The sequence below is a fragment of the Telopea speciosissima genome, chromosome 1 (genome assembly GCF_018873765.1).
Source record: "Telopea speciosissima isolate NSW1024214 ecotype Mountain lineage chromosome 1, Tspe_v1, whole genome shotgun sequence".
Lineage (NCBI taxonomy): Eukaryota > Viridiplantae > Streptophyta > Magnoliopsida > Proteales > Proteaceae > Telopea > Telopea speciosissima.
Window position 1 is genome coordinate 41,145,590 of NC_057916.1, and position 22,111 is coordinate 41,167,700.

At 38.7% G+C, this 22,111-nt stretch overlaps 1 protein-coding gene across 2 annotated transcripts; it reads right to left on the reverse strand.

The window, feature by feature from the left end:
* Positions 1-351: 351 nt before the first annotated feature.
* On the reverse strand, positions 352-8,593 carry LOC122657663 (5' exonuclease Apollo-like). Of its 2 annotated transcripts, XM_043852446.1 has the most exons (5): positions 8,128-8,593; positions 7,587-7,795; positions 4,529-4,636; positions 588-1,311; positions 352-471 (listed from the first exon to the last, which is right to left on the reverse strand). In XM_043852446.1, exons 1-4 carry the CDS (start codon positions 8,417-8,419, stop codon positions 592-594), a joined length of 1,329 nt encoding a protein of 442 aa, XP_043708381.1. In that variant the 5' UTR covers positions 8,420-8,593; the 3' UTR covers positions 352-471; positions 588-591. The 2 variants fall into 2 exon arrangements, with proteins under 2 accessions (XP_043708381.1, XP_043708374.1); XM_043852439.1 differs by having other exon boundaries at positions 352-1,311; positions 8,128-8,592.
* Between the last annotated feature and the right edge of the window lie 13,518 nt (positions 8,594-22,111).

The following is a 22,111-nucleotide window of genomic DNA, read 5'->3' on the forward strand; positions in this document are numbered from 1 at the left end:
TAATACCTCTAAACTACTGAGAAAGCCAGTAGATGTTCAGGAGAATAGCATAACAGAGTAATTATCAGTGCAAGGGTGTCCTGGGTTTTCAAAACCCAAAACAGATTTGTTGAATGTGTAAAGAAAAATTACAGATACATTTCAATTAAGATTCATGTGGCAGACCAAGAGACATGGAGAGGGAGATAGAGCAAGAGAGTTCCTGGAAAACATTAAAGTTGCAAGGGATGAGAACTGTTTGACTTTTGATGGATCTTTTTAACAGGCTTGCATTATATTTCACATTCAACCATCGCTCTTTAATGTTAAGGGAAAATTATAATTTTTACAGGAGAGCTGCTCCTCATTGTGTAAAAATAAAATCAACACAGATTTACTTTCAGGTGAAAATCATTTACAATCCAGCTGGCATGCGCCGTATTTGTATATGTACATTTTCTTCATTCAATTTACATGGTTTTAGCATACAACCTGATCAATAAAACTGTCCATTTTTAAGAAATCATTACACAACAGCTTCCATGTCTCAATAAATCTAAGCCTGCTCATATGCACAAGCTAACAACTGAGATCCTCAGCATTCAGACCTGTTCAATCAGTAGATATGTCATTTTCTGCAACCTTCGCACCACGTCTTGTTCGTCTGAGAACACTTACCCGGAGAAGATGTAAGTTTCGGAAACCAACTTTTGCTGTCCTTTTCCTGAAAGCTTTAGCCTCAATGTGCTTCTCAAATCCAAGTTTAGGCTTGTTATGGGTAGCTTTGATGCTTCCATCTACCTCCCCTCTTCTGGATTTCTTGAATGACTGCTCATTTAGTTTACTGGTAACACAAAGGTGGCCAAAATGGTACATAGGGTCAGTTTGGCAAAACAATGAAGAAACTATGCCCCTCATGTTGGAAGGCTGAACAAGCTGAATAAACTCTTGTATTTCATGGTAGCATGAGTGATCAGAGTATGGTAATGAGTAGATGTACTGATGAAACCTTCGGGCATAGCATGGCTTTTCATTCAGCTGACTTCCATTTGCATGAGCACCAACATCTTCAATCACCTTTTTTCCAACATTATAGCAAAATGGAAGAGAAGCAAGAGTATCTTCATTCTCTTCAATGGGTCTCACCACCCACGGAAGACCAGAGGGCATGATTCCAATTGTCGGGCGAATTGTATTTAAGCCCTCGAGAGTGTCAATGCTAAAACTGTAACGAGGAACAGCTCTTACTCTAGTAAGAGAAGTATTGGTAGTGAAGATATCATGGAATCCGAGAAGATGCATTGTTCGCAAGCGTTCTGGCCACACCCAAATCTTAAAAGAATGCCAAAAAGAATTGAAGATAAATAATTGAGTTGAAAGCCAACAAAACAAAAGCTTTTCATTTAATTAATAAATATTTTTCCAGTCATCAAGATTATTTGTAGTAAGCCATGATTGATATTAAATTGTGATCTTATAGTAAATAACCAAAAAGGAGTACAATATTCCCATTAAGTGTGACAATAAAAAATGATCATGTAATATTTAGTTCAAGTTCTTAAACTGCGGTTGTTTACTTACCAATAAAAAACTAAATGAAAAATTAATGATTACAAGCTTGAGCAACTCATCAGAAACTCGGAAGGAAAAATATCCAATGAAATGAAAGAATTAGAAATAAATTAAAAGTGCTTATAGTCTTTTCTTTTTTTGTAATTAAAGACACCATTAGAAGTTGCTACAAAGGCTTTTAGCTTTAAAGGATGTTTCATTAATCAAGTATGACATGTCATAAAGGGGCAATGCTATAAGTTCTAGGAATAGCTATTATTTAGAGGAATATGGAAACGTATAACTAACGCAGTGCTAACCTCGAACCAGTGAAATCCAATGGCAGATCAGCTTGCGACAGGATCTTAGGTGTAGGGAACACAGATATGAATGAAATATTGGTTGAATGGTCTATCTGTCAAGGAGAACAAGTCAACAAGTCTCTAAACTCTATGTTGACTAATGGCCAGATTAGAATATACGGGATAGTATCAAAATAGCAAGTCACCAAAAGAGAGACCAGAATTAGTAACTAGCCGAAAATAACAAGTAGGAACCAGATATGAAGAAATCAAAGGGTTACCAAAACAGTAAGTTGCCGAAAATAGAAAGTCAGATATAGTAACTATAGAAAAAAACAACTAGTATGAAAAATCGCAAGTGAAACCAAAATAGAAAGTGGGGAAAGAATTAATAACAAAAGAAACAAAGAAGAGAGTGTAGAAAATAGAAACTAGGACAGGTATGTTGCTGCTGCATGACACCAATGAGAGCTATGATTTGCCTCTACTAGGAGAATCGATGGATTGTTGTGGTGGCTTTTCCTGTACTAAAGTATGAGCTCAAACTTTAATGGAAGGAGAAGAAGATAGAAGATAGATGATATATGATAGAAGAAGGATACAAACTAGACCTCCCAACTAAAACTTGACTAATATCTCACCAGTCCAACTTGGCATCCCAACAAGGACTTCACTGCATCTCACAGCAAAGGAATTCTGAATCTCACAGAAATCAGCAAGCATAAGCTTAACAAATTATTCAAATCATTGATAGTGGGTATGATTCCCTACTCTTTATTTATAACTTCATAGAAATAAGAAAAATAAAAAATCCTATGCATGGTAGGGAGAATCCCTTACAACTAAAGTCTTCTTCAAAATATAAACTATTCTTGAACTATAACAAGATAGAAACTAACTACTTAATTAGGTATAAAACCTAAATCCGTAATATTTGGGCTTAAAGGTCATTACAATGGTAAACCCAAAAATATTAAGCCCATGGCCCTTATAGCCCATTAGACACTCAAAATTAAATATATTGGTCCATCTTGGTCCAGTCCAATGGCTTGATTTGCTAATGACCCTGTTCTTCTGAAATACATCAACTCCTCGTCTTGAAAAAACTTGTCCATGAGTTTTATAGTGACGCTGAATCAGACCCCCACGATCATCCTTCAATCTGAGGTAGAATTCAACAAACCTCGATATCATCTCGTCAACGTAGCAGCTCTACTGTCCCTCCATAGCTCTAATACCAAATAATGCAGTGCTAACCTCGAACCAGTGAAGTTCAGTGGAGATCAGCTTGCCACAAGATCGCAAGTGTATGGACAACTCAAATATGTATGAAATTATGGTTATTGGTCTATTTTTCAAGGAAAACAAATTTGTTAACTCTTATTTTGATCTAATGGTCAGGTTTGAAGATATGGGGTAGTCTCAAAAATTGCAAATCACTAAAAGAGAGACCAGATTTAGTAACTAACAGAAAATAACAAGAACAAACCAGATTTTAAGAAATCAAAGGATGACCAAAACAGTAAGTTGCTGGAAATAGAAACTCAGATTTAATAACTACAGAAAAACCAACTAGTATAAGAAATAGAAAGCGGGGAATGAAATTAGTAACTAAGGAAACAAAGTAAGAAGAGGGTGTAGAAAATAGAAGGTAATAGAACATAGAAACTAAGACAGTTATGTTGCTGCCACATGACAAAAAATGAAAGAAATGATTTGCCACTAATAGGAGAATCGATGAACTAATGTGATGGCTTTTCCTGTACTAAGGTATGATCTGAAATTTTAATGGAACAAGTAGAAGAAGATAGAAGATAGACAAAAAAGGATATGAACTAGGATTCCCACCTAGAACTTGACTAGCATTTTCACCAGTCCAACTTGGCAACACACCAAGCTACCTTGGCATCCCACCAAGGGCTTCACTGTATTTCACAGCAAAGGAATTCTGTGTCTCACAGAAATTAGCAAACATAAGCTTAACAAATTGTCCAAATCGTTGGTAGTGGGAATGATCCTCTACTTTATATTTATAACTTCATGGAAATAAGAAAAATAGGAAACCCTTATGTATGGTAGAGAGAATCCCTTACAATATAAGTCTTCTTCAAAATAGAAACTATTCTAGAATAGTAACCAAATAGAAACCCGACTACTTAATCCGGTATAGGACTTAAATCCTTAATATTTGAGCTAATAGAATTGGCCCATTACAATAGTAAACCCAAAAATATTAAGCCCATGGCCTATTAACCCATTGGACACTCAAAATTAAATATATTGGTCCAGTCCAATGGCTTGCTGCTGACCTTGTTCTTTTAAACTACATCAGTAATGGTAATAGTGTAGGCCCAGACCACCACTATAAGGCCTATCAACAAAGCCACAAACATGGAGTACAGGGGGAAGGAGGATGATCCACCATTGGGGCAACAAAATAATCCTTGTTCATGAATTGTCTTATCAAATAATCTTATTGCAATCCTTCTATGGACTTCTTGTATTTCTCTCTTCTAAAGGTTTTACAGCAATTTCTCAAATGCAAGACTAAGACTGTAAGACTTTTTGTATGTATGCATAGTATCCAATCATGGTTTACTACTTTCTTGGACGTGCATTGTGTTCAGGTGTGTGATCTATAAACCATATTCCTGATCAACCATAACTCCTATCTAGTAAAGGCATGAAAAAAACACCTTTATTTTTAGTGCTCTCGAAATGTGAACAAGAAGTTCTTCTTTCCCTAACGTGTCAATGCCAATGATGATATCATGTTCAGGATGGGAAGCGATAACATCAATAACCTGTTTTTCGGACACAAAGAAGATAATCAATTAGCAAGACTCAAATATACATTACCACTACACTCTTTAATTCAATCTAGAATATTGAAAGGAACACACCAATATGCATACTAAATAACATGAACAGTACAATTTCCAAGCACATAAATGGCAGCTGAATGGGGAATAAGGTTTTTGCAACACATAATTATTATTAATATGGCATAAGCACGGTCGTGCAAGTGCATGACCATGCTCATGGGTGTCGGATGGGGACAAACAGGGGGTCGCATTTATCAAAAGCCCCCGTTTTATACACGTTGTCCGTTCCAAAAAAAACAGCCGTACACAAATCCCTTCTCCTATTAATATTTAAGAACCAGACTACAAGAAGAAAATGGATAGATCAACATCTTTAAGGCTCTAAATTCTATAACCTCCTGTTATGTTCATTTATTCGAAAGCATTATTCTCTACACTAAAGAAACAGCTGCATTACAGATTGCTGGACAGACCTAAGTACAAAATTTGATTGTTGCAAACTTTAGTTTTCTTTTCTCAATTTTTTCATTGTTCACAGATTTTAACTGCAGATAAATGTTCTCAAACTGCCAACGTAAGACCAAGCAATTGATCTGACCAGTCAGCCACTCAATAAGTATTAATTGAGTGACATGCAATTCTAACTTCAACATTTGGTTCCCTCCAGCTCCATAATGTAATTTCAGCTGAAACTTAAATATCCTGATAATTTAAAACGAATGCAGTACTAAATATCCTTTACCAACTTAAACAGGTTAGAAAAACAACGCAGCAGAATGGTGATTTTGCAGAAGAAAACAAAAAAAGGAAGAGAAATCACACACGCACAAGACAAGATTTACGTGGTTCACCCCCAAGAAGGAAGGCTACATCCACGGCCGAGCGATAGAACAAATCCACTATTTCTGTGAAGCAAATACAAACCCTCACTCTCCCATCTCTCAAAGAGATATATAGGAAAACCCTAACCCAGAAAGTACAAAACTGCCCCTAGAGACCCACCCGGTCTGGTTCAGACCTGAACCAACATAGGGCGAAATATATATCAAATAGAAGATCTCGACGAGCTCTACAGGTATCAGTGCTTAAAGCGCTGATGTATGCACTTTTTTGGCCATTCTGAGTTTCGAAGGCGAAACGGCCTACCGGAGAATCACCACAGAACTTTCTAGACTGAGATCAGGCTTCACCAATAACAAGAAGTAGTTATGAATTATAACCTTATATAAAGAATCAGATATAACACTTCTATAAATGAATATCCTATTACCCTAGCTTCCCAGTTGTTTCTGCAATCACTTGAAACATCAGGCATGCCTAGAAAGACCATCTGGAAAACCACCTCATCACCAATCAACACACTATTGAGAACACTGTCATGTGACTCATGTTGACACAAACGAAAATAAAGAAGATACATAAATAAATTCAAAAGGTGTAAAGTCAGTGAAACTTAAAAATATGTTTCAGTTTAAAGAAACAATAAACTCAACTAAACAAGCCTTATCCCAGGTATTTGGGGTCAGCTGCACTCATCTTATGAAACAAAACACTATTAAAAAAATCTTATGATCGTAAAGAAATCAAATTAGCAAACCAGTTTAGCTGAAGATCAATAGCCAACAAGAGTTTAAGAATAAATGTAGAAAGCAGGGACAGACAATACCTATTGATTCATGATGGATCAACTGATTCAGGGGGGGGGAGCGGGAGCCAAACTGTTATTGGTTAAATAAGTTCCTAAAAATCTGCAAAAATTAAACAAAAAAATGAGCTATTGCTTGTTGGCAGCATATCAAGGAATGGCAGCCTACACAGCCAAATATCTGCCACATGGCAACTCAAATGGCACCTAGATCGTGTGGACAAGCAGACCTCAAGATACCCTGCTCACATGTCAACTTTCTGCCGAAAGAGTTGGCCACGTAGCAAAATAAAGCTTTAAAAATCAAGGACTATCAATATGGTGCGTACTAATGCATGGACTACTAGAGGATGCATGATAATACAAGAATGGTGGGCAAATGGGAGGGTATTTGACTGAATTATGCTCTAAAATTTGATATGTAGCTCATCTAAACCATGCCCTCTCCATCCAAAGGTCAGAATTGCTGTGTCATCTTTTCATATGGCATAATGAGATGGGTTGTGTGAGAAGCCCTTCCTGCTTGGGCTGCAGGAAAGCCTTTTTTCCAAGAAAAAATTGTAGATGTTATTCTAGCATTGTTTTTATTGATGTATGACACTATTCTAGCATTATACATATGCAAAATTGCAGAAGAAATTCAGAAACCTTCAGAACTTCAACAAATGAATAAATTTAGAGTCAAGCAAATTATAGAAATAGCATGTATTAATGCTAGTTCAATACTTACTGGCAAAAAAGAATCAAAGACCAAGATACCAGGACCAGATGGGACCCAACTGACCCCGATTTGATGTGGATTAATAAAGAAAAGGGGCCTTCTGTTCTTTTGTACAAACAATTGGCTCTGTTGAGATGTCATCTCAACAGGCTTAATCCACATGGATCAGCTGAGTGAAATGCAGGAAAGGATTGGACCAGCCTCAAGCAATAGCAAAACAGATCAGCCACTCTGGAACAGTGGTTGCCAATCACTGGATTGATAACCATGAAAGCAGAACACACATTTCCACAAATTCATTGGAAAAAAAATATCCTTTAAACTACAGCCGCTTATAGTTTTGAATATTTAACAAGGTATAATTCAATTGGTTATTTACCATAATGCTACTACAACCATTCTGGACTCATTGACATAAACTGCTTAATGTTTGACACTATAGCACTTGTTCAAGTGAATGAATTTAAGAATCTAGCAACCCATATGGTTTGACAGAATAGTCAAGAAATTCATTCAGCCACAATATCATATTTACCCGGAAATGGACAAAGATGGAAGTGAACCTGCTGAGCAACAGCTTCTCGAGAAGGGAAGGAATACAGTGGATTACAGTAAGTATTGTCTAAATAAAGGAAATCCACTTTATCACCCCCAAGAGCGTTGAGGAGCATGCTCTTCCCTAAAAGTGTCCTCTCACTGGTTGCTTCCCAACGAAAATCACCAGTGTAGAGGGTGCAGCCAAATTCACCATGAAACAAGAACATGACAGCACCTGCCCAATAAAACAGCCATGAATAAATGAACTTTGTGTAGCATGATAATTAACGATCATTCATTTACAGCTAGGTTCCCAAGCTCATTTTGACAGTGGAGAATAAAGGGGAGGGAGGCAAAAAGCAAAACATCAGATCTAAGTAACGAATAAAACGTTTCAGGATTCCAGAATTCCCTTCAATACAAGATAAAATGGGTCTCATGGCTGATAACAAAGTCTAATATCCAACCTCCCAAAATTCTTCCAAGCAAAATAAAATGAATAAAAGCATGCAAACATGAAAGATCACCAACTGCGAACCATTCGATTCAGAAGCGAATGCGACTTACCAGGGCAATGGTGAGCATCGATGAGCGTAACATGAACCGAAGTCTCCAATCCGGTGGAGGGAGAGACGAATGAAATTGAAAGTGGAATTCCGATCTCCAAAACATTAAGAAGGGAAAGGTGGAAACCAGGGAATTTAAGCGGGAAGAGCTTCGCGGTGATGGGGGAGCAGAAGATTGGGCCCTTGCTCCACTTGGAAGACAAGCCCTTGGTGTGATCCGAATGGAGATGGGTCAGGAAGTAAGCCTGGCTCTGCTCGCTCCATCGATCAACACTTATCATCCCTTTCTCCATTGTTTCAGAGAATCCACATGTTTTGCCCTAAACTACTACGAAGTAGCTCTTCAATTTCAGTTTCTTCGTCTAATGGGTTTTCAGTTTTTCACTCCTCAGTTTGAATTACGCTTTACCTTTTGGCGGGTGATTTCTTTGTTTCGAAAATTTTGAGAAAAAGCAGGAAGTGGGGAGGAAAGAAATTAGGGTTTTAATACAGTCACGGGTCTTGGACTCATGTGTCCCATGAGTCATGGTGGGCGGTCTCGTTCCTTTATTAGCCCTGCTAAGGGTGTAAATCGATTCGTAACTGGGTATTCAGTTCGGATTCGGTTCCAAGTAGTGGCAATGGGATCAAGATTTGGATCAAGATCTGGACCAAGTCTCAGATCAGTTCTAGAATTAGATACTCTAACTGGACTTGGTCGGTTCGGTTTGGATATGGTTATAATTCGGTTCCTATATTCGGTTCTTATCTGGTTATTTTATCCGGTTCTTATTTGGATAAATTCAAGTCTCATGAATCATTATCTTCTACACATTAGTGATACTACAATAAGAATAGCAATAGTACATCATACAAGGGCTAATCACACATGCACAATAGCTCCTATGGATCCTGTTGAGAATCAACAAATCAAGAATTTAAAGACTTTACGCACCGATCAAGGACGCATATATCTATTTGTTCAGTTTAAGGAACTATGCAAGGTGAAGGGGATATCCAGGACATTGACGTCCATTCCTTATACTTTGCAGCAAAATGGCTTAGCGGAGAGAGGGAATAGACATTTTTAGATATGGTTAGGGCGATGATGGCATAGGCCAACCTCCTAATATCCTTCTGAGGGGTGCCCTCTTAACTGCGGCCTACATCCTTAATTGGGTACCCTCACAATCAGTTTCTTCCACCCCTTATGAGCTGTGAAAAGACGCAAAGTCCAACTTAGAGCATATGCTCCCAGCATCTCCCATAAGTATAAGAAGCTTGGCCCTAGAGCTAGGAAACACATATTTATTAGATATTTCGACAGCTCAAAGGGCTACGTTATATACAGTAAACGCCATGATGGAGGAATGACTGAAATAGAGTCACGCAATGTCGATTTTATTGAGATCAATTTTCCTACTATAAATGACGCCAATATGGATCTTGACCTCTTTGAGATGGAGGATAATGAGAGCATCTCACCTTCTCTTGGCGAGGGTGCGGAATTAACTCATCATGTAATCGCCAGAGACAGTAAGGGTGATCAACATGGTAGGAGTATACCACTAGGTAATCAAGATTTCCTCAAGCGTAGGAGTATGCGTGGGCACGTTCCCCATCGTCATTTTGAGATTGAGGGGGATGTTCTCATTTGTGTTCCAGTGGATGAGGATGAGCATGCCTCTGTAAGAGAGGTGATCTCCTCATTTGTTAAGAATAAGTAGCAAGCTGTTATGAATGATGAGTTGAGTTCTATGAGAAAGAACCAAATATAGGAATTAGTTGACCTCCTGCCCAGGCGTACAGCCATTGGGAATAAGTGGGTCCTAAAGGTCAAATGCAAGGTGGTTGATTCAATTGGCAAATAAGGCACATCTTATGGCAAAAGTTTGGGAGTTAATATTGGAGTTAGTTACATCTGTGATGAGACTTTCTCCCCTGTGGTAAGATTTACCTCAATTCGCCTTATCCTAGCCATTGTCGCAAAGCTGGATTTGGAACTATACCTAATGGACTTTAAAATTACATTTCTCAATGGAGAACTAGATGAGGAGATATTTATGGCTCAATCAGTGAGTTTTGAGGTCAAAGGACAAGAGTGCAAAGTTTACCATCTCAAACGTTTTATATATGTCCTTCAGCAATAGTCTAGGTAGTGGTATTTTAGATTTCATCATGTCATTACCTTTGTTGGTTTTGAAATGATTGCAGAAGACCACTGTGTATATGAAATAGTCCAAGGAAGGTTTACTTATCCTTTCTTTATATGTTGATAACATCCTGCTAGCTAGGATAGCATTGAAATGATTGTTGCCACCAAAGAGTGGTTGTCATCTACTTTCGAGATGAAGGAATGGATGAAGCCAACTTTGTGTTGGGAGTTAAGATTGTGAGAGATCACTCAAAAAAAATTCTTGGTTTTGTCTCAAGAGACTTACATTAAGAAGATCCTTGAACGATTCCACATGCATAACTTGAAACCCATTAACACTCCAATGGAGAAGGTGTGTGCTTTGACCCTTGACTAGTGCCACAAGATTGATGAAGAGAAGAGTCAAATGTCCAAAGTACCATATGTAGTAGCAATAGGCAATCTAATATACGTAATGATGTGTAAGCGTCCAGACATATATTTTATAATTGGCATGGTTAGTCGTTATCAAAGTAACCCAGGACTAAGCCATTGGCAAGTGGTAAAGAGGATCTTGTGATATCTACATGGGACCACTGATCTCATCCTCGCTTACAGTGGTTTGGATTTGAAGTTTAGAGGCTATAGTGATGCAGATTGGGCTAGTGACAGAGACGAGCACAAAATCCACTTCGAGGTATGCATTTGTCCTAGGTGATGGGGCTATTTCTTGGAGCAGCAAGAAGTAGACCTACATTGCCTTATCCACGATGGAATTGAAGTATATCACATGCTCGAGAGAAGTTAAGGAGACCGTTTGACTTAATATATTCTTGCAGTGCCTTAGCATTTTTGCCCATTCAGGAAATGTTGTGCTTGTACACTGAGATAGTACAATAACCTCGGCATTTGTGAAGGACTCCAAGTTTCATAGGAAAGCTAAGCATATCAACATTCGTTATCACTACATTCAGGACATGGTTGCATAAGGAGAAGTGGTCTTGAAGCATATCTCCACTAGAAATATGGTGGCTGAACCCCTAACTAAGTCCATTGCTAGAGATGTTTTCCTTATTCATGTTAGAAATTTGGAAATGCAACATATGTATTGTCACACCTGCAAACCACCCCCTAGGAGGATTCGGCTAATAACCCGAATACCCGAAGTATTCGAAGACCTCCAGGATCCAGATGCAGTATTTACACATCACAAGCACAACACCATACCAAGATAAAAAGTATTTCATTGATTAGAGTGCGCAGAAAGTATAATTCACAAAGTTTATATATATATATATATATTATTTACATTCAGATCCCCTTTTTCCCAAATAGCCTGGATTTACATATTTTCATCCATCGGGCCAGAAATAAACTATAATAAAATATTTACACTAGAAATACATTTGCCAAAAAGAGTAGAGTTTCAACAAAAAAAAAAAACAAATGAAAAGACTACGTCATTAGTCCCTGTTCTCCAAGTAATCTCCTCCGCCACCATCGTATCCACCTGCAAGATCATCTAAAAGAAAATATTCCACAGGGGTGAGCTCCACCTAGCCCAACAAGTAAAGGATAGACCACACACAAATAATCACACATACAAAGCAAAAATCCTAATGCATGAATTCAATTTTAAACCTAATTTCCACCTAACAATCAATGCCTAAGTCTCTAAGTCGTACTACGCCAACGACTCGGGAAAATAGACTTGGATCCGTCATCTCAACCCAAGCCGAAACCTCAATTGTTGCATGGAGCCCACACCAGTAGTAATCCCCATATCCTCCCATGGGTAGACTCCGATAATCATAACCTGGACCCCACCCCGGTGTTCCACACACTCTTCAGCGACAGGGAGCTATGATCACCCAGCACCTGAACCCCTACTGGTAAGGGTTGTAGTACCAAGGAATGACATCCCTAGCCATATGCAAACAAAATGGCATAATACGAGGTGTACAGTGCTCCCGCATCTCATACTACGCCATACCATACCTCTCATTTCCAAGCCGTCTACGGCATCTATTCTAACATACAAAGTTCACATTCCAACATATTCCACATCACATCGTAATTCCACAATTTCATAATCATAAATTTAAACGAAATAATTAATAAGACAAATTCTAACAAGAATAAATTCATACATATGCACGGTTCCTGATGATCAATCTAATATGATAAACACTCCAAACTAAAATCAAGGCCTATCCTCACTCACCTTGTTATGGTTGATTTTATGCTACCGGGTTAGTTCACGAGTCGACTGTCGGTAGGTTCAATGACCCAAGAGTTAGGTCCTAATATTTATCAACCAAACATTAGGCGGTATTCTAATGTAACTGAAGTCCCAAGATAGGTTAGGGTTAATTTAGAATAGGTTTGGAGTTAAGAAAACACCTGATAGCAACACTGATCTGTATCTCTGGTTGACTAGTGACTTCCACTAGAGACAAGTAGTAAACGAAAATTAAAAAGGAAAACAGAGTTTTGAAGGGGGTTTTGGGTTGGTTTTCTCCAATTGACATCAGGGATGGTTCTCACATATGGCATTGAGTTCGTGTGACTCAATATGGGCTAGGGAGGTGGGCAATTTGGGGAATTGGGGTTAGGTTAGTAACCATGGTTTAATTATGTAAGAACAATTCTGAGTTTTTTTTACATGAATCAAACCAACTAAATATGGCTGGAAATTAGTTTGTAAAGCATGGATTAAGCTTAAAAGGGTGCTAATTGACAGTAGCACCATCAAACTATGACCCAAATGAAACCTCCTAATAGAACTAAACATATATGGAGAAAACTTGACCAATTTAAACAACCCTCCAAGTAAATCCACACCCATGAAACTGGGTGTTTAGATTCCCAAATCAGGGATGACTTTGGCACAAGGATCATGGTAAGGGAAGAGAATCAAAGAAAGATTCATGGAAAGGGGAAGAGGTTACCTTATGGTAGTTGCTGCTTAGAGATATTTAGATGAATTCCCTTCTTCAAACATGTGTATGAAAGCTGAACAGAGTTCATAACTAGATTACAAAGAGAAACAATTGAAGGAGTAACTAGGTTTAGATGGAGGGAAGAGTGGGTGATAAACCTCTTACCAAAACTAGAATTTAGTCTTCAAGCTTTCCTCTTCTTAGTTTCTCTTTATTTCACTCAGCTTCTATCGTTTAGGTTTGAAGAGGAGTGAATAGTGAGGGGTGTTTGTTTATATAGATAGTGGTTTAGTCGGTTAGTTTAGTCTTATCCTAATTAATTATAAAATAATTAATTGGCTGAATTTGTGTACGAGGGTTAGTTAAGCGAGTCCCACATACCAACGTTGTTGGGGAAACATTCCAACAAGCTAAATGGAATGCGGCAGCAAGATCCCCTACTCGAGGCACCGGGTCCCGCACTGCAGAGATAAAATCTGTAGTAACTGTAACTCTTGTTGATATAAGTGGTTGACTAGAGGGATCCACCAGAGTGTGTTTTATGTGCTGTCCAAGTGTCGGAACGCCTCGAGCTTTGGCGGTTTTGCGTATTAACACATTTCCAATGATGTTTTCATGCTCCAAATACCCAAAACATAGTTAGGGTCGTTTTCCATGATTTATACATTAGATTGTAAATTTTGAAATTATATGGGGGAGGTACGCATCGTTTTGCCGGTAGACGACGGGTTACCACCAAGATTCCTTTTTCATCTTCTACTCGTTCGAACATCAAAGCAATACTCCAAAATGTATGCAAGGCTGCAACTTTGGATTCTGGACCTACCATCGGATTCGGGTTAAGGTTCGGTTCGAAAAAGCCAAGCTGTAACATGTATTATGTATCTTCGTTGAGCACTTTTTTAATGGACATTTCTTTGTATCTCTTTTTTTTATATGATATATAGTCCTTTGAGTGATTATTTGTGTACACATGCTTTTATAAATATGTCACCAGGCTAGAATCAACCTACTCGCATGGTGATTCACCTTGGCGCTTGGAGATAGCAAGCAAGATGAGCCTACTAACTTCTATGCTAATTGGTGCCTTAGTTGTGTTAAGATGAGACCTTTTATGGCCGAACATAGAAATTTTCACATCTCTATATAGCCTGCATGTAGCCAAAGATGAGACTTCAGACAAGCGTCGTGAGGGTGATTGGGTTGAATGAATCAAGTTAGGTGCTTAACCGAGCGACTGAACCAAGATTCATATGGAGCTCTTATTTTATGAGCAACATGCCCATTTCAGTGGGAATTGCGCCATAACATACATATCATACTATATGTTGTTGTGTCGACCATGAGTGGGAGTGACCGAATGGATCCTTGCTTCATCATTGTGTGAGTTATATGGACCATATCAGTTGGCCCTATGGATATCCTTTGTTACCTAAGACCATGTCATGAAGAGGATGTTCAATGTCTCTATTTTAGCATACTCCCTTGGGTCAAGGATGATACAGTCTGGTGGGACATGACCAAAAAGTAGTTGAGAACAATTGGATTGACATGAGGGGTCAGGGAAAATCATTTGACAGTACACCATTGTTTTATGACTCATTGCCCAGGTGACATGTCACATTCATTCTTCAATACTGTCATGAGTACAATATAGTCTTTGGTTTAGCACTACTCATCATGAGGGACCGAGAGTGTTGAATTTGGTGTTCATGCATTGTTTAGGGTATTTAAAGATTGTTTGTGAGTGATGTGCTATGTTGGTTGGATGGAAACTTGATATAACACTCCTACCCTTCATTCTATCTTGTTAGGTCGCATGCTTCCTTTCTTGTATGAGAAGATACATATAAAAGAGTGGCCTGGATGAATGATTGACGAGATTCACTTTGTATGGACGAGTGAGAGATGTTATAATATTGGGATTAACCCAATATGTGCGCCCTAACAAGGGAGCTGCAGTGGGGCACACCGATTAGGGTTGAGAACCCTAGGTGGTTTTCCCTTATATATATACATGTGTAACTGGACCAGGGAGAGACATGTGGCTGGTTCTTTCTATGTGAATCTCTCTTTTAGTTTACTCTTGATTTCCCTCTTGAGTGCACATGTATCTCCGAGGACATGCATCGTAGTCCTTGGATTTGGAGTGTGGAGTTCTTGTTGAAGGAAACCTGACGAGATTCCCACGGAGTCGTTCGAGAAGGTGTTTTGATCGAAAGCTTTTACATTGGGCTTGTAATCTCAAGTAATTGGGATTTTCACGCTGTATAATTGTCTTCCAACAAGGTGAAACCCTAACCCTAATTTTTTAACAGATATAATCCTCTAATAAGGCATTTAAATTCTGCTTCAAAGTTTGATTTATGATTGAGAAAATGATAGGAAGTAGAGAGCACCTTTGCTTCGTGTTCTCGCAAGATACCACATGTATCATATCTTCATGGATTTCCTAAAGAGCATCCATCCACATTGAGCTGTTGGATTTATGTGTCCATCAAACCCGGTTTGGTCTGGTTTAATCCAGTTTTACTTTGTATTGAACCGTTATACATTTTGGTTTAATATTATCTCACATGCGATATAAACTTTTTGAGCATTATGTGTCTGTAAGTGTTACTTAAAATGGTAGTCACGACTAAGGTTTGGGCTGGGCACCCTTATCATATGGTCGTCGCATTGGGTATGCCTAGACATGTGATGTCAAGATACGAATGCAAGTACTCACATGATCGATGCGTGTATTGGCAAAGAATCTATTTTTTTGATTCCCTCATGTATTACTACTAAATGCAGGAAAGGATAGACATGTGTCACTGAGACCCTGTACCTGAGGGAACCCTGTCACTGCGAAGTGTGACCGCATTCTTTGGTTCATCAATGACTGAGACTCAAGTGAGTTAAAGCCGGTGTTCTGGGAATGCACGAACACTTTGTGAGTGAAAGAGTTACTCAACATTGTCACCACTACCCGATTGGGGAACACCGAGATTGAAGTTGTCTATGTATGGTCGGATCGGAATCTAGATCCAATGCCTTTTTGAAAATGGTTTTTGTAAAACTTATTTTACATAAAATGATAGATTATGTATAGTTATTTGATTAAAGTGTTTTATCAAGTTTGCGGGACCTGATCAAATACATAGACACTCTTATATGGACATGTACTATGGAATGGGGTTTGGCAGTACAAGCGTACATGCCCTAGATTCCATAATGATGGTGTTGATTAGTGGGGGGTTGTACATGATAATTTATTATCATGTAGGGGGTTATTTAGAATTTGCTAAAATAATTGGTTCTTTATTTAATTAATGGATATGGTGCTAATTATAATTAGCTATAAATTAAAATAATTAATTAATTATATCATTCCCTATTAGATTCTGCTTCTTCACCAATTAGAAGCACTTTGAGTTTAAACAAGAAAGCCAACAAGGAGAGAGAGAGAGTCAGATTCTCACTGGGATTTTTTCCATCTAGGGTTTTGAAAACCCTAGCATTATAAAATAACCAAAAACGCAGGAGGGGGGTAGTGCTCCACGTTTTTGGCTGCCCCCCCCCCTCTTGGATGATTTTTGGTTCCCTCTCCCTCGCTCTCTTGTGATCTCTTCTTCTCCCTCTTCTTGCTCTCTACTTTGTTTGAGAGTTAAGGTTTTTGGAAACCCAGATTTATGCTTGAAGAACTTAAGAGCATCGAGGATTGGCTTGAAGAACCTTGGCTGCACCATTGGAGGTTTAGATCTGTTTGCTTGGAGTGCTCATCGGAGGAAGAACCATTGTCTATTGGAGGAGCAACACTTGAGGCTCATCAGGTTAGCAATTCTATGTTAATTTTTGTTAATTTAATTGTATTGATTATTCATGGGATGTGAAAGTGACCTGAATCGATTATTTTTCGCTGCGCATTTGGGTGTGGGATGGATCCCTTTATCCATGAGATGGAATAGGGATGATTTTTCTCTGACATGGATCTCAATAATTTTATGGGACGTCAAAGAGACGGACTGGGCATTGGTTTGTCATACCAAACCCTAAAAGGGTTCCAGTAGGGCACCATGCGACCATGGAAAATCCTAAAACAGAAAATAGGATGCCCATGCCAGATTAGGTTGCTCTAAGGCAATCCTAGGGCTCCCTAGGGACAACCCTGAAGTTTCCTAAAATAGGAAACTCATAACTTATATTATTATTGGTTTCCTAAGGTGAACCACCATGATCCCATGGATCATAGCATGGACCTACAGTGTGGTATCAGAGCCACCTTTCTCACCCATGGATATCATATAATTAATGTTTTAATGTAATTATCATGTATGGGATGCAAGTTGTCAGATTCTTTATTGAGTTTGTTGAAGAGGCATATGGGTGGTTATATGGTTGTTGTAACAACCTTCTCATGTGTACATGGGTAGTTATAAGGCTGTTAGAATTTAGCAACTTGCCCATGTGGTTGGTTATATTGACCATGGATTTGATTGATTTTGTTATTCCAATTGTTAAAATATTGTATCCATGAAAAAGGGCAAATTTTTTTTTTTGATGATGGATGTGGGGATGGAGCGCACGCTACCAACCATCCTCGCATCTAATGCCCTTGACCATGCCACCTACCCGAGGCCAGCAAGGCGCACGGATAGCAGCTAGTGCACAAGCTACGCGTGCGTGGCCTGTGCGCAAGCTGCTGCCTACTGCCTGTACGCCAGGAGCGCACGCGGCCTACCCAGTGCGGGCTGTGCGCAACTCGTGGGTGCTGCCCGCGGCTTGTGCCCTCGTGCGCGTGTGATTTGAGCAGAATTTTTTCTACAATTTTTTCCCTCCTAGTTTTAATTTAAAAAGAAGGGGTTTTATAAAACAGAATTTTTATTTGTTTTGTTTTTGGAGGATAAAGATGGATGAAGAAATTTCTCTCTCCACCCACTTAGAATTAAAATGAGATTTTAATTGGCAATGGGCTTGGATACATGTTATCACATGCGATGTGGTGGTTCAACAATTGAAGAAATCCAGTGTTATGCTTGCTTACTTTAATGATGCCCATGCATGATGTTATATTATGATGTGATTCTGGAATTGGCTATCTAATTAAACGGATGGTAATTTGATGTATGTGATGCATTGGGATTATGGGTGGATGTGATGCTTCTCTCTCTTTCTCTCTCTCCCCCTTTCTTTTTTATAAACAAATGTACTCCACCCCATGGGTAGCCTAAAATGGTGGATTGGTTTCTCCATGCGGGGTTTCTTTATTATGGAAAGAAAAGTGTATAGAATATTTTTCCTAGGTTTCCATTGTAATTTTAGAAGAGTTAGGACTCCCAAGGGCATATTGATGATGATCCACATGTCGCGCTCAAAGCTTATGGATATGCAAGTCACCAACTTTGAAGACATGATCGGGTAGAGGAGATGATCGAGTCGTGGCATCCATGGCATGATTGGTGCACCCATAATTAAAAGAAAGTTATTAGTTTTATTTTTATTGGGAGGGTTCTTTAATTGCTTCTGATAAAAATGTCGTCATCCCATAATCACTATTAATTAATGTTGATTAATTATGTTATTTGATTCCATCCATGATATGTATGTGAGAGTAGCTTTATCCCTGTTTGATTAAAATACATGTATGATATGGACTAGTCTAAGTTAGTAGAGATGTCCATGACCTCCTATTGAAGGTAAATGTAGAGATTGTGTGATATGACCCCGCATACGCCGATAGGACATTGTCAGGCTTGTTATCACATGGTTATCTATTTTTACCTCTATCTAGATACGTTAGGATATGGATAGTGAGAGGGCACTACGACAGTGGGCCATCTTTCATGATTTTATGATTCTAACTAATGCAATAGATAAATCATGACTTGGGTGTATGTCAGCCGATAGGATCTGGGCATGACACCCAGATGGCCAAAAATATTGGAAGCCCATGAGGGGGACAGATTAGTCCACACTACCACGGTGTGTATAATAACTTCCGACAAAGTAAGTTATGCATGCAAGGGTTGTAGGTATCCAACTCATTTTTTTGGGTCATGAGGGAGACCTAAATCATGAAAGGCCATTGATGTGTATGCTCAATTTTTATCAATTATTATTAATATGCATGTGGTTTTTACTTGTACATGTGCAGATTATTATTCAATGGCTGCCGTTAATTCCAACCTGTTAACACTCATTAGTGAATACAAACTAAATAGTATAAACTATGTCGATTGGTACCGGAGCATTAAATTGCTCCTGACTGCAGGAGGACTTTACACAGTTCTTAATGAACACGTTACTCCTCAACCCGACCCGAATGATTTTGAGGCATATGAGAAGATGCAGGATTTCTTTAAGTGGAACGCAAGGCATCGCTTTATATCCTAGGATCATTGGAGAAGTCAGTACTGGACTCAGTCAAGGATATACGTACCTCAGGCGGTAAAATAGATAAGCTTATTGAATTATTTAACAGGCAGCTGACACATGCACACTCTGATATAGTGAGTCAGATCCATAACTACAAGATGTCCAGGGGACTCCAGTGATGGACCATGTCATGAAAATTATTAATCTATTCAAGAAATTGGAATCCATGGCGACCAGGTTTGAACTGCGGTACAAAACTGATCTGATCTTAACATCACTCACCTCCGCCTATGCATCCTTTAAGATATCCTACAAGATGTCAGATAAGGAACTGGAGCTCATCGAGCTTACTAATGCACTGGTTGAAGCGGAGGCCACCTTAAAAAAGGATAAGACTGAGGTCCATGCTACTGATGTGAAGCCTTCTTCAAATGGAAAGAAGAAGAAAAAGGAAAATAAGGCTAAGTCCCTGAAACCTAAGGGTGGAAAGTCTGACAATAAGAAAGCTAAAGGCAAGTGCTTCTTTTGCAAGAAGGAGGGTCACTAGAAACAGAACTATCATGCATTCCTGGCTACTGTGCAAGATCAAAAGCCAAATGATACTGAGGTTGTTAAAGAAGGTACATGTGATGTTTACATTTGAGTCTAATTTATCCTTTGAACCGACCAATTCTTGGTTGGTGGATAGTAGTTTCATTGTTCACATTTGTAATGATTTGCAAGGGTTCAAGGAGACAAGGATTCTAGAAAGAAATGAGGTGCGTCTTCGGATGGGCGATAGCTGTGGAAACTTTTATTTTGAATTTTAGTTCTGCTAATTTAGTTTTAAAGGATTGTTACTATGTACCCTCTTTTAAGAGGAAGATTATTTTAGTTTCAAAACTCGTTTTGGACGGGTATAGTTTTACCTTTAATTCTAAATTGATTATTAGTTTTAATAATTCTTTTGTGGCATCTAGATACATACAAAGTGGATTGTATTTCCTAGATTGTCCTATTAGAATGAATATTGTTTCGAATGTTGATTTAAAACGGAAAGCAGCTCTAGTGAACTCAACATATCTATGGCATCTAAGATTAGGTCACATTAATTTAGACCGAATCAATAGATTGGTAAGGGATGGGCCCTTAGAGTGTGTGAGAGTGGAACCATTCCCTAACTTTGAGTCATGCCTTCAAGGTAAAATGATCAAGAAACCCTTTAGCAATAAAGGTACTAGAGCAACAGATCTGTTAGAGTTAATACATACTGACTTGTGTGGGCCCATAAATATACAAGTAAGGTATGGATTTGAATATTTCATAACTTTCACTGATGATTACTCTAGATATGGTTACATATACTTGATGCATAGAAAATCGAAAGCCTTTGATAAATTCAAAGAGTTCCAAGCTGAGGTCGAAAGATAGCTCGATAAACACGTCAACTCCTGACAATAAGATCGTGGAGGGGAGTATCTATCGGATGAATTTAATGAACATCTTATATCACAAGGGATAGTTAGTCAATTAACTAATCCTGGAACACCTCAACAAAATGGTATATCTGAATGACATAATTGGACTCTATTGGATATGGTTCTGACGATGCTCACTTATAGTGAGCTACCTATCTCTTTTTGGGGGTTCGCTTTAGAAATGGCTATTTATATCTTGAATAGGGTTCCATCTAAGTCTGTAGCTAAGACATCCTTTGAGTTGTAGAAAGGGTGTAAACCCAGCATTCAACACCTTAGGGTATGGGGTTGCATAACACATGTGCGAAAATAACAGACAGACAAGTTGGAATCCAGGAGTTTAAGATGTTTTTTCTTAGGTTATCCTAAAGGCACAATAGGTTACTACTTCTATGACCTGGTTGATCAAAAGGTCATTGTAAGTAAACACATCACATTTCTGGAGGAAGAAATGTTGACCAGGAGGTCTGAACCTATAGTCATTAAAGAGTTATCAGATAACTCAGAAACTTCACTTCTAGAAGTGAGACCAATTGACATACCCACTGAAATACCAACACCTCAAGAACCTCAACGTAGTGGGAGGACTGTAAGACCACCCACCAGGTTTACTTTTCTCACCGAAGAAGAAAAAATAGTGGAAGAGTTCCACATGGTGTCGGTTGAATCGGATGATGATCTGATAACATACTCTGAGGCTCTTAAGGATGTTGAGGCTCTAAAATTGATTCGATGCATTCCAACAAGATCTAGACTCTGGTCAATCAACCACTTGGGGTTAAGCCGATTGGGTGTAAATGGATCTTCAAGAGGAAGAAGGGCAAGGATGAAAGGGTCGAAAGATTCAAAGCGAGAATGGTGGCGAAGGGCTATACCCAGAAAGAGGGTATAGACTATGAGGAAACCTTTTCACCGTGGCGATGATGAAGTCCATCAGGATTTTACTGGCAATTGCCGCATACTTTGATTATGAGATCTGGCAGATGGATGTGCAAACTGTATTTCTGAATGTATTTCTTTAAGAAAAAATCTAAATGCAACAGCCAGAGGGGTTCTCTTCCTTGGAGGAAGAAAGAAAGGTATGCAAATTGCAGAGGTCCATCTATGGACTAAAGC

What these genes read in the sequence shown, in the direction of transcription:
- LOC122657663 (XM_043852446.1), bottom strand. Translation starts at nt 8,419, where the DNA reads ATGGAGAAAGGGATGATAAGTGTTGATCGATGGAGCGAGCAGAGCCAG. An exon ending in CGATGCTCACCATTGCCCTG is followed by an intron (nt 7,796 to 8,127) that starts GTAAGTCGCATT and finishes TTTATTGGGCAG; the next exon opens with GTGCTGTCATGTTCTTGTTT. An exon ending in CGAGAGCACTAAAAATAAAG is followed by an intron (nt 1,312 to 4,528) that starts GTGTTTTTTTCA and finishes CATTCTTTTAAG; the next exon opens with ATTTGGGTGTGGCCAGAACG.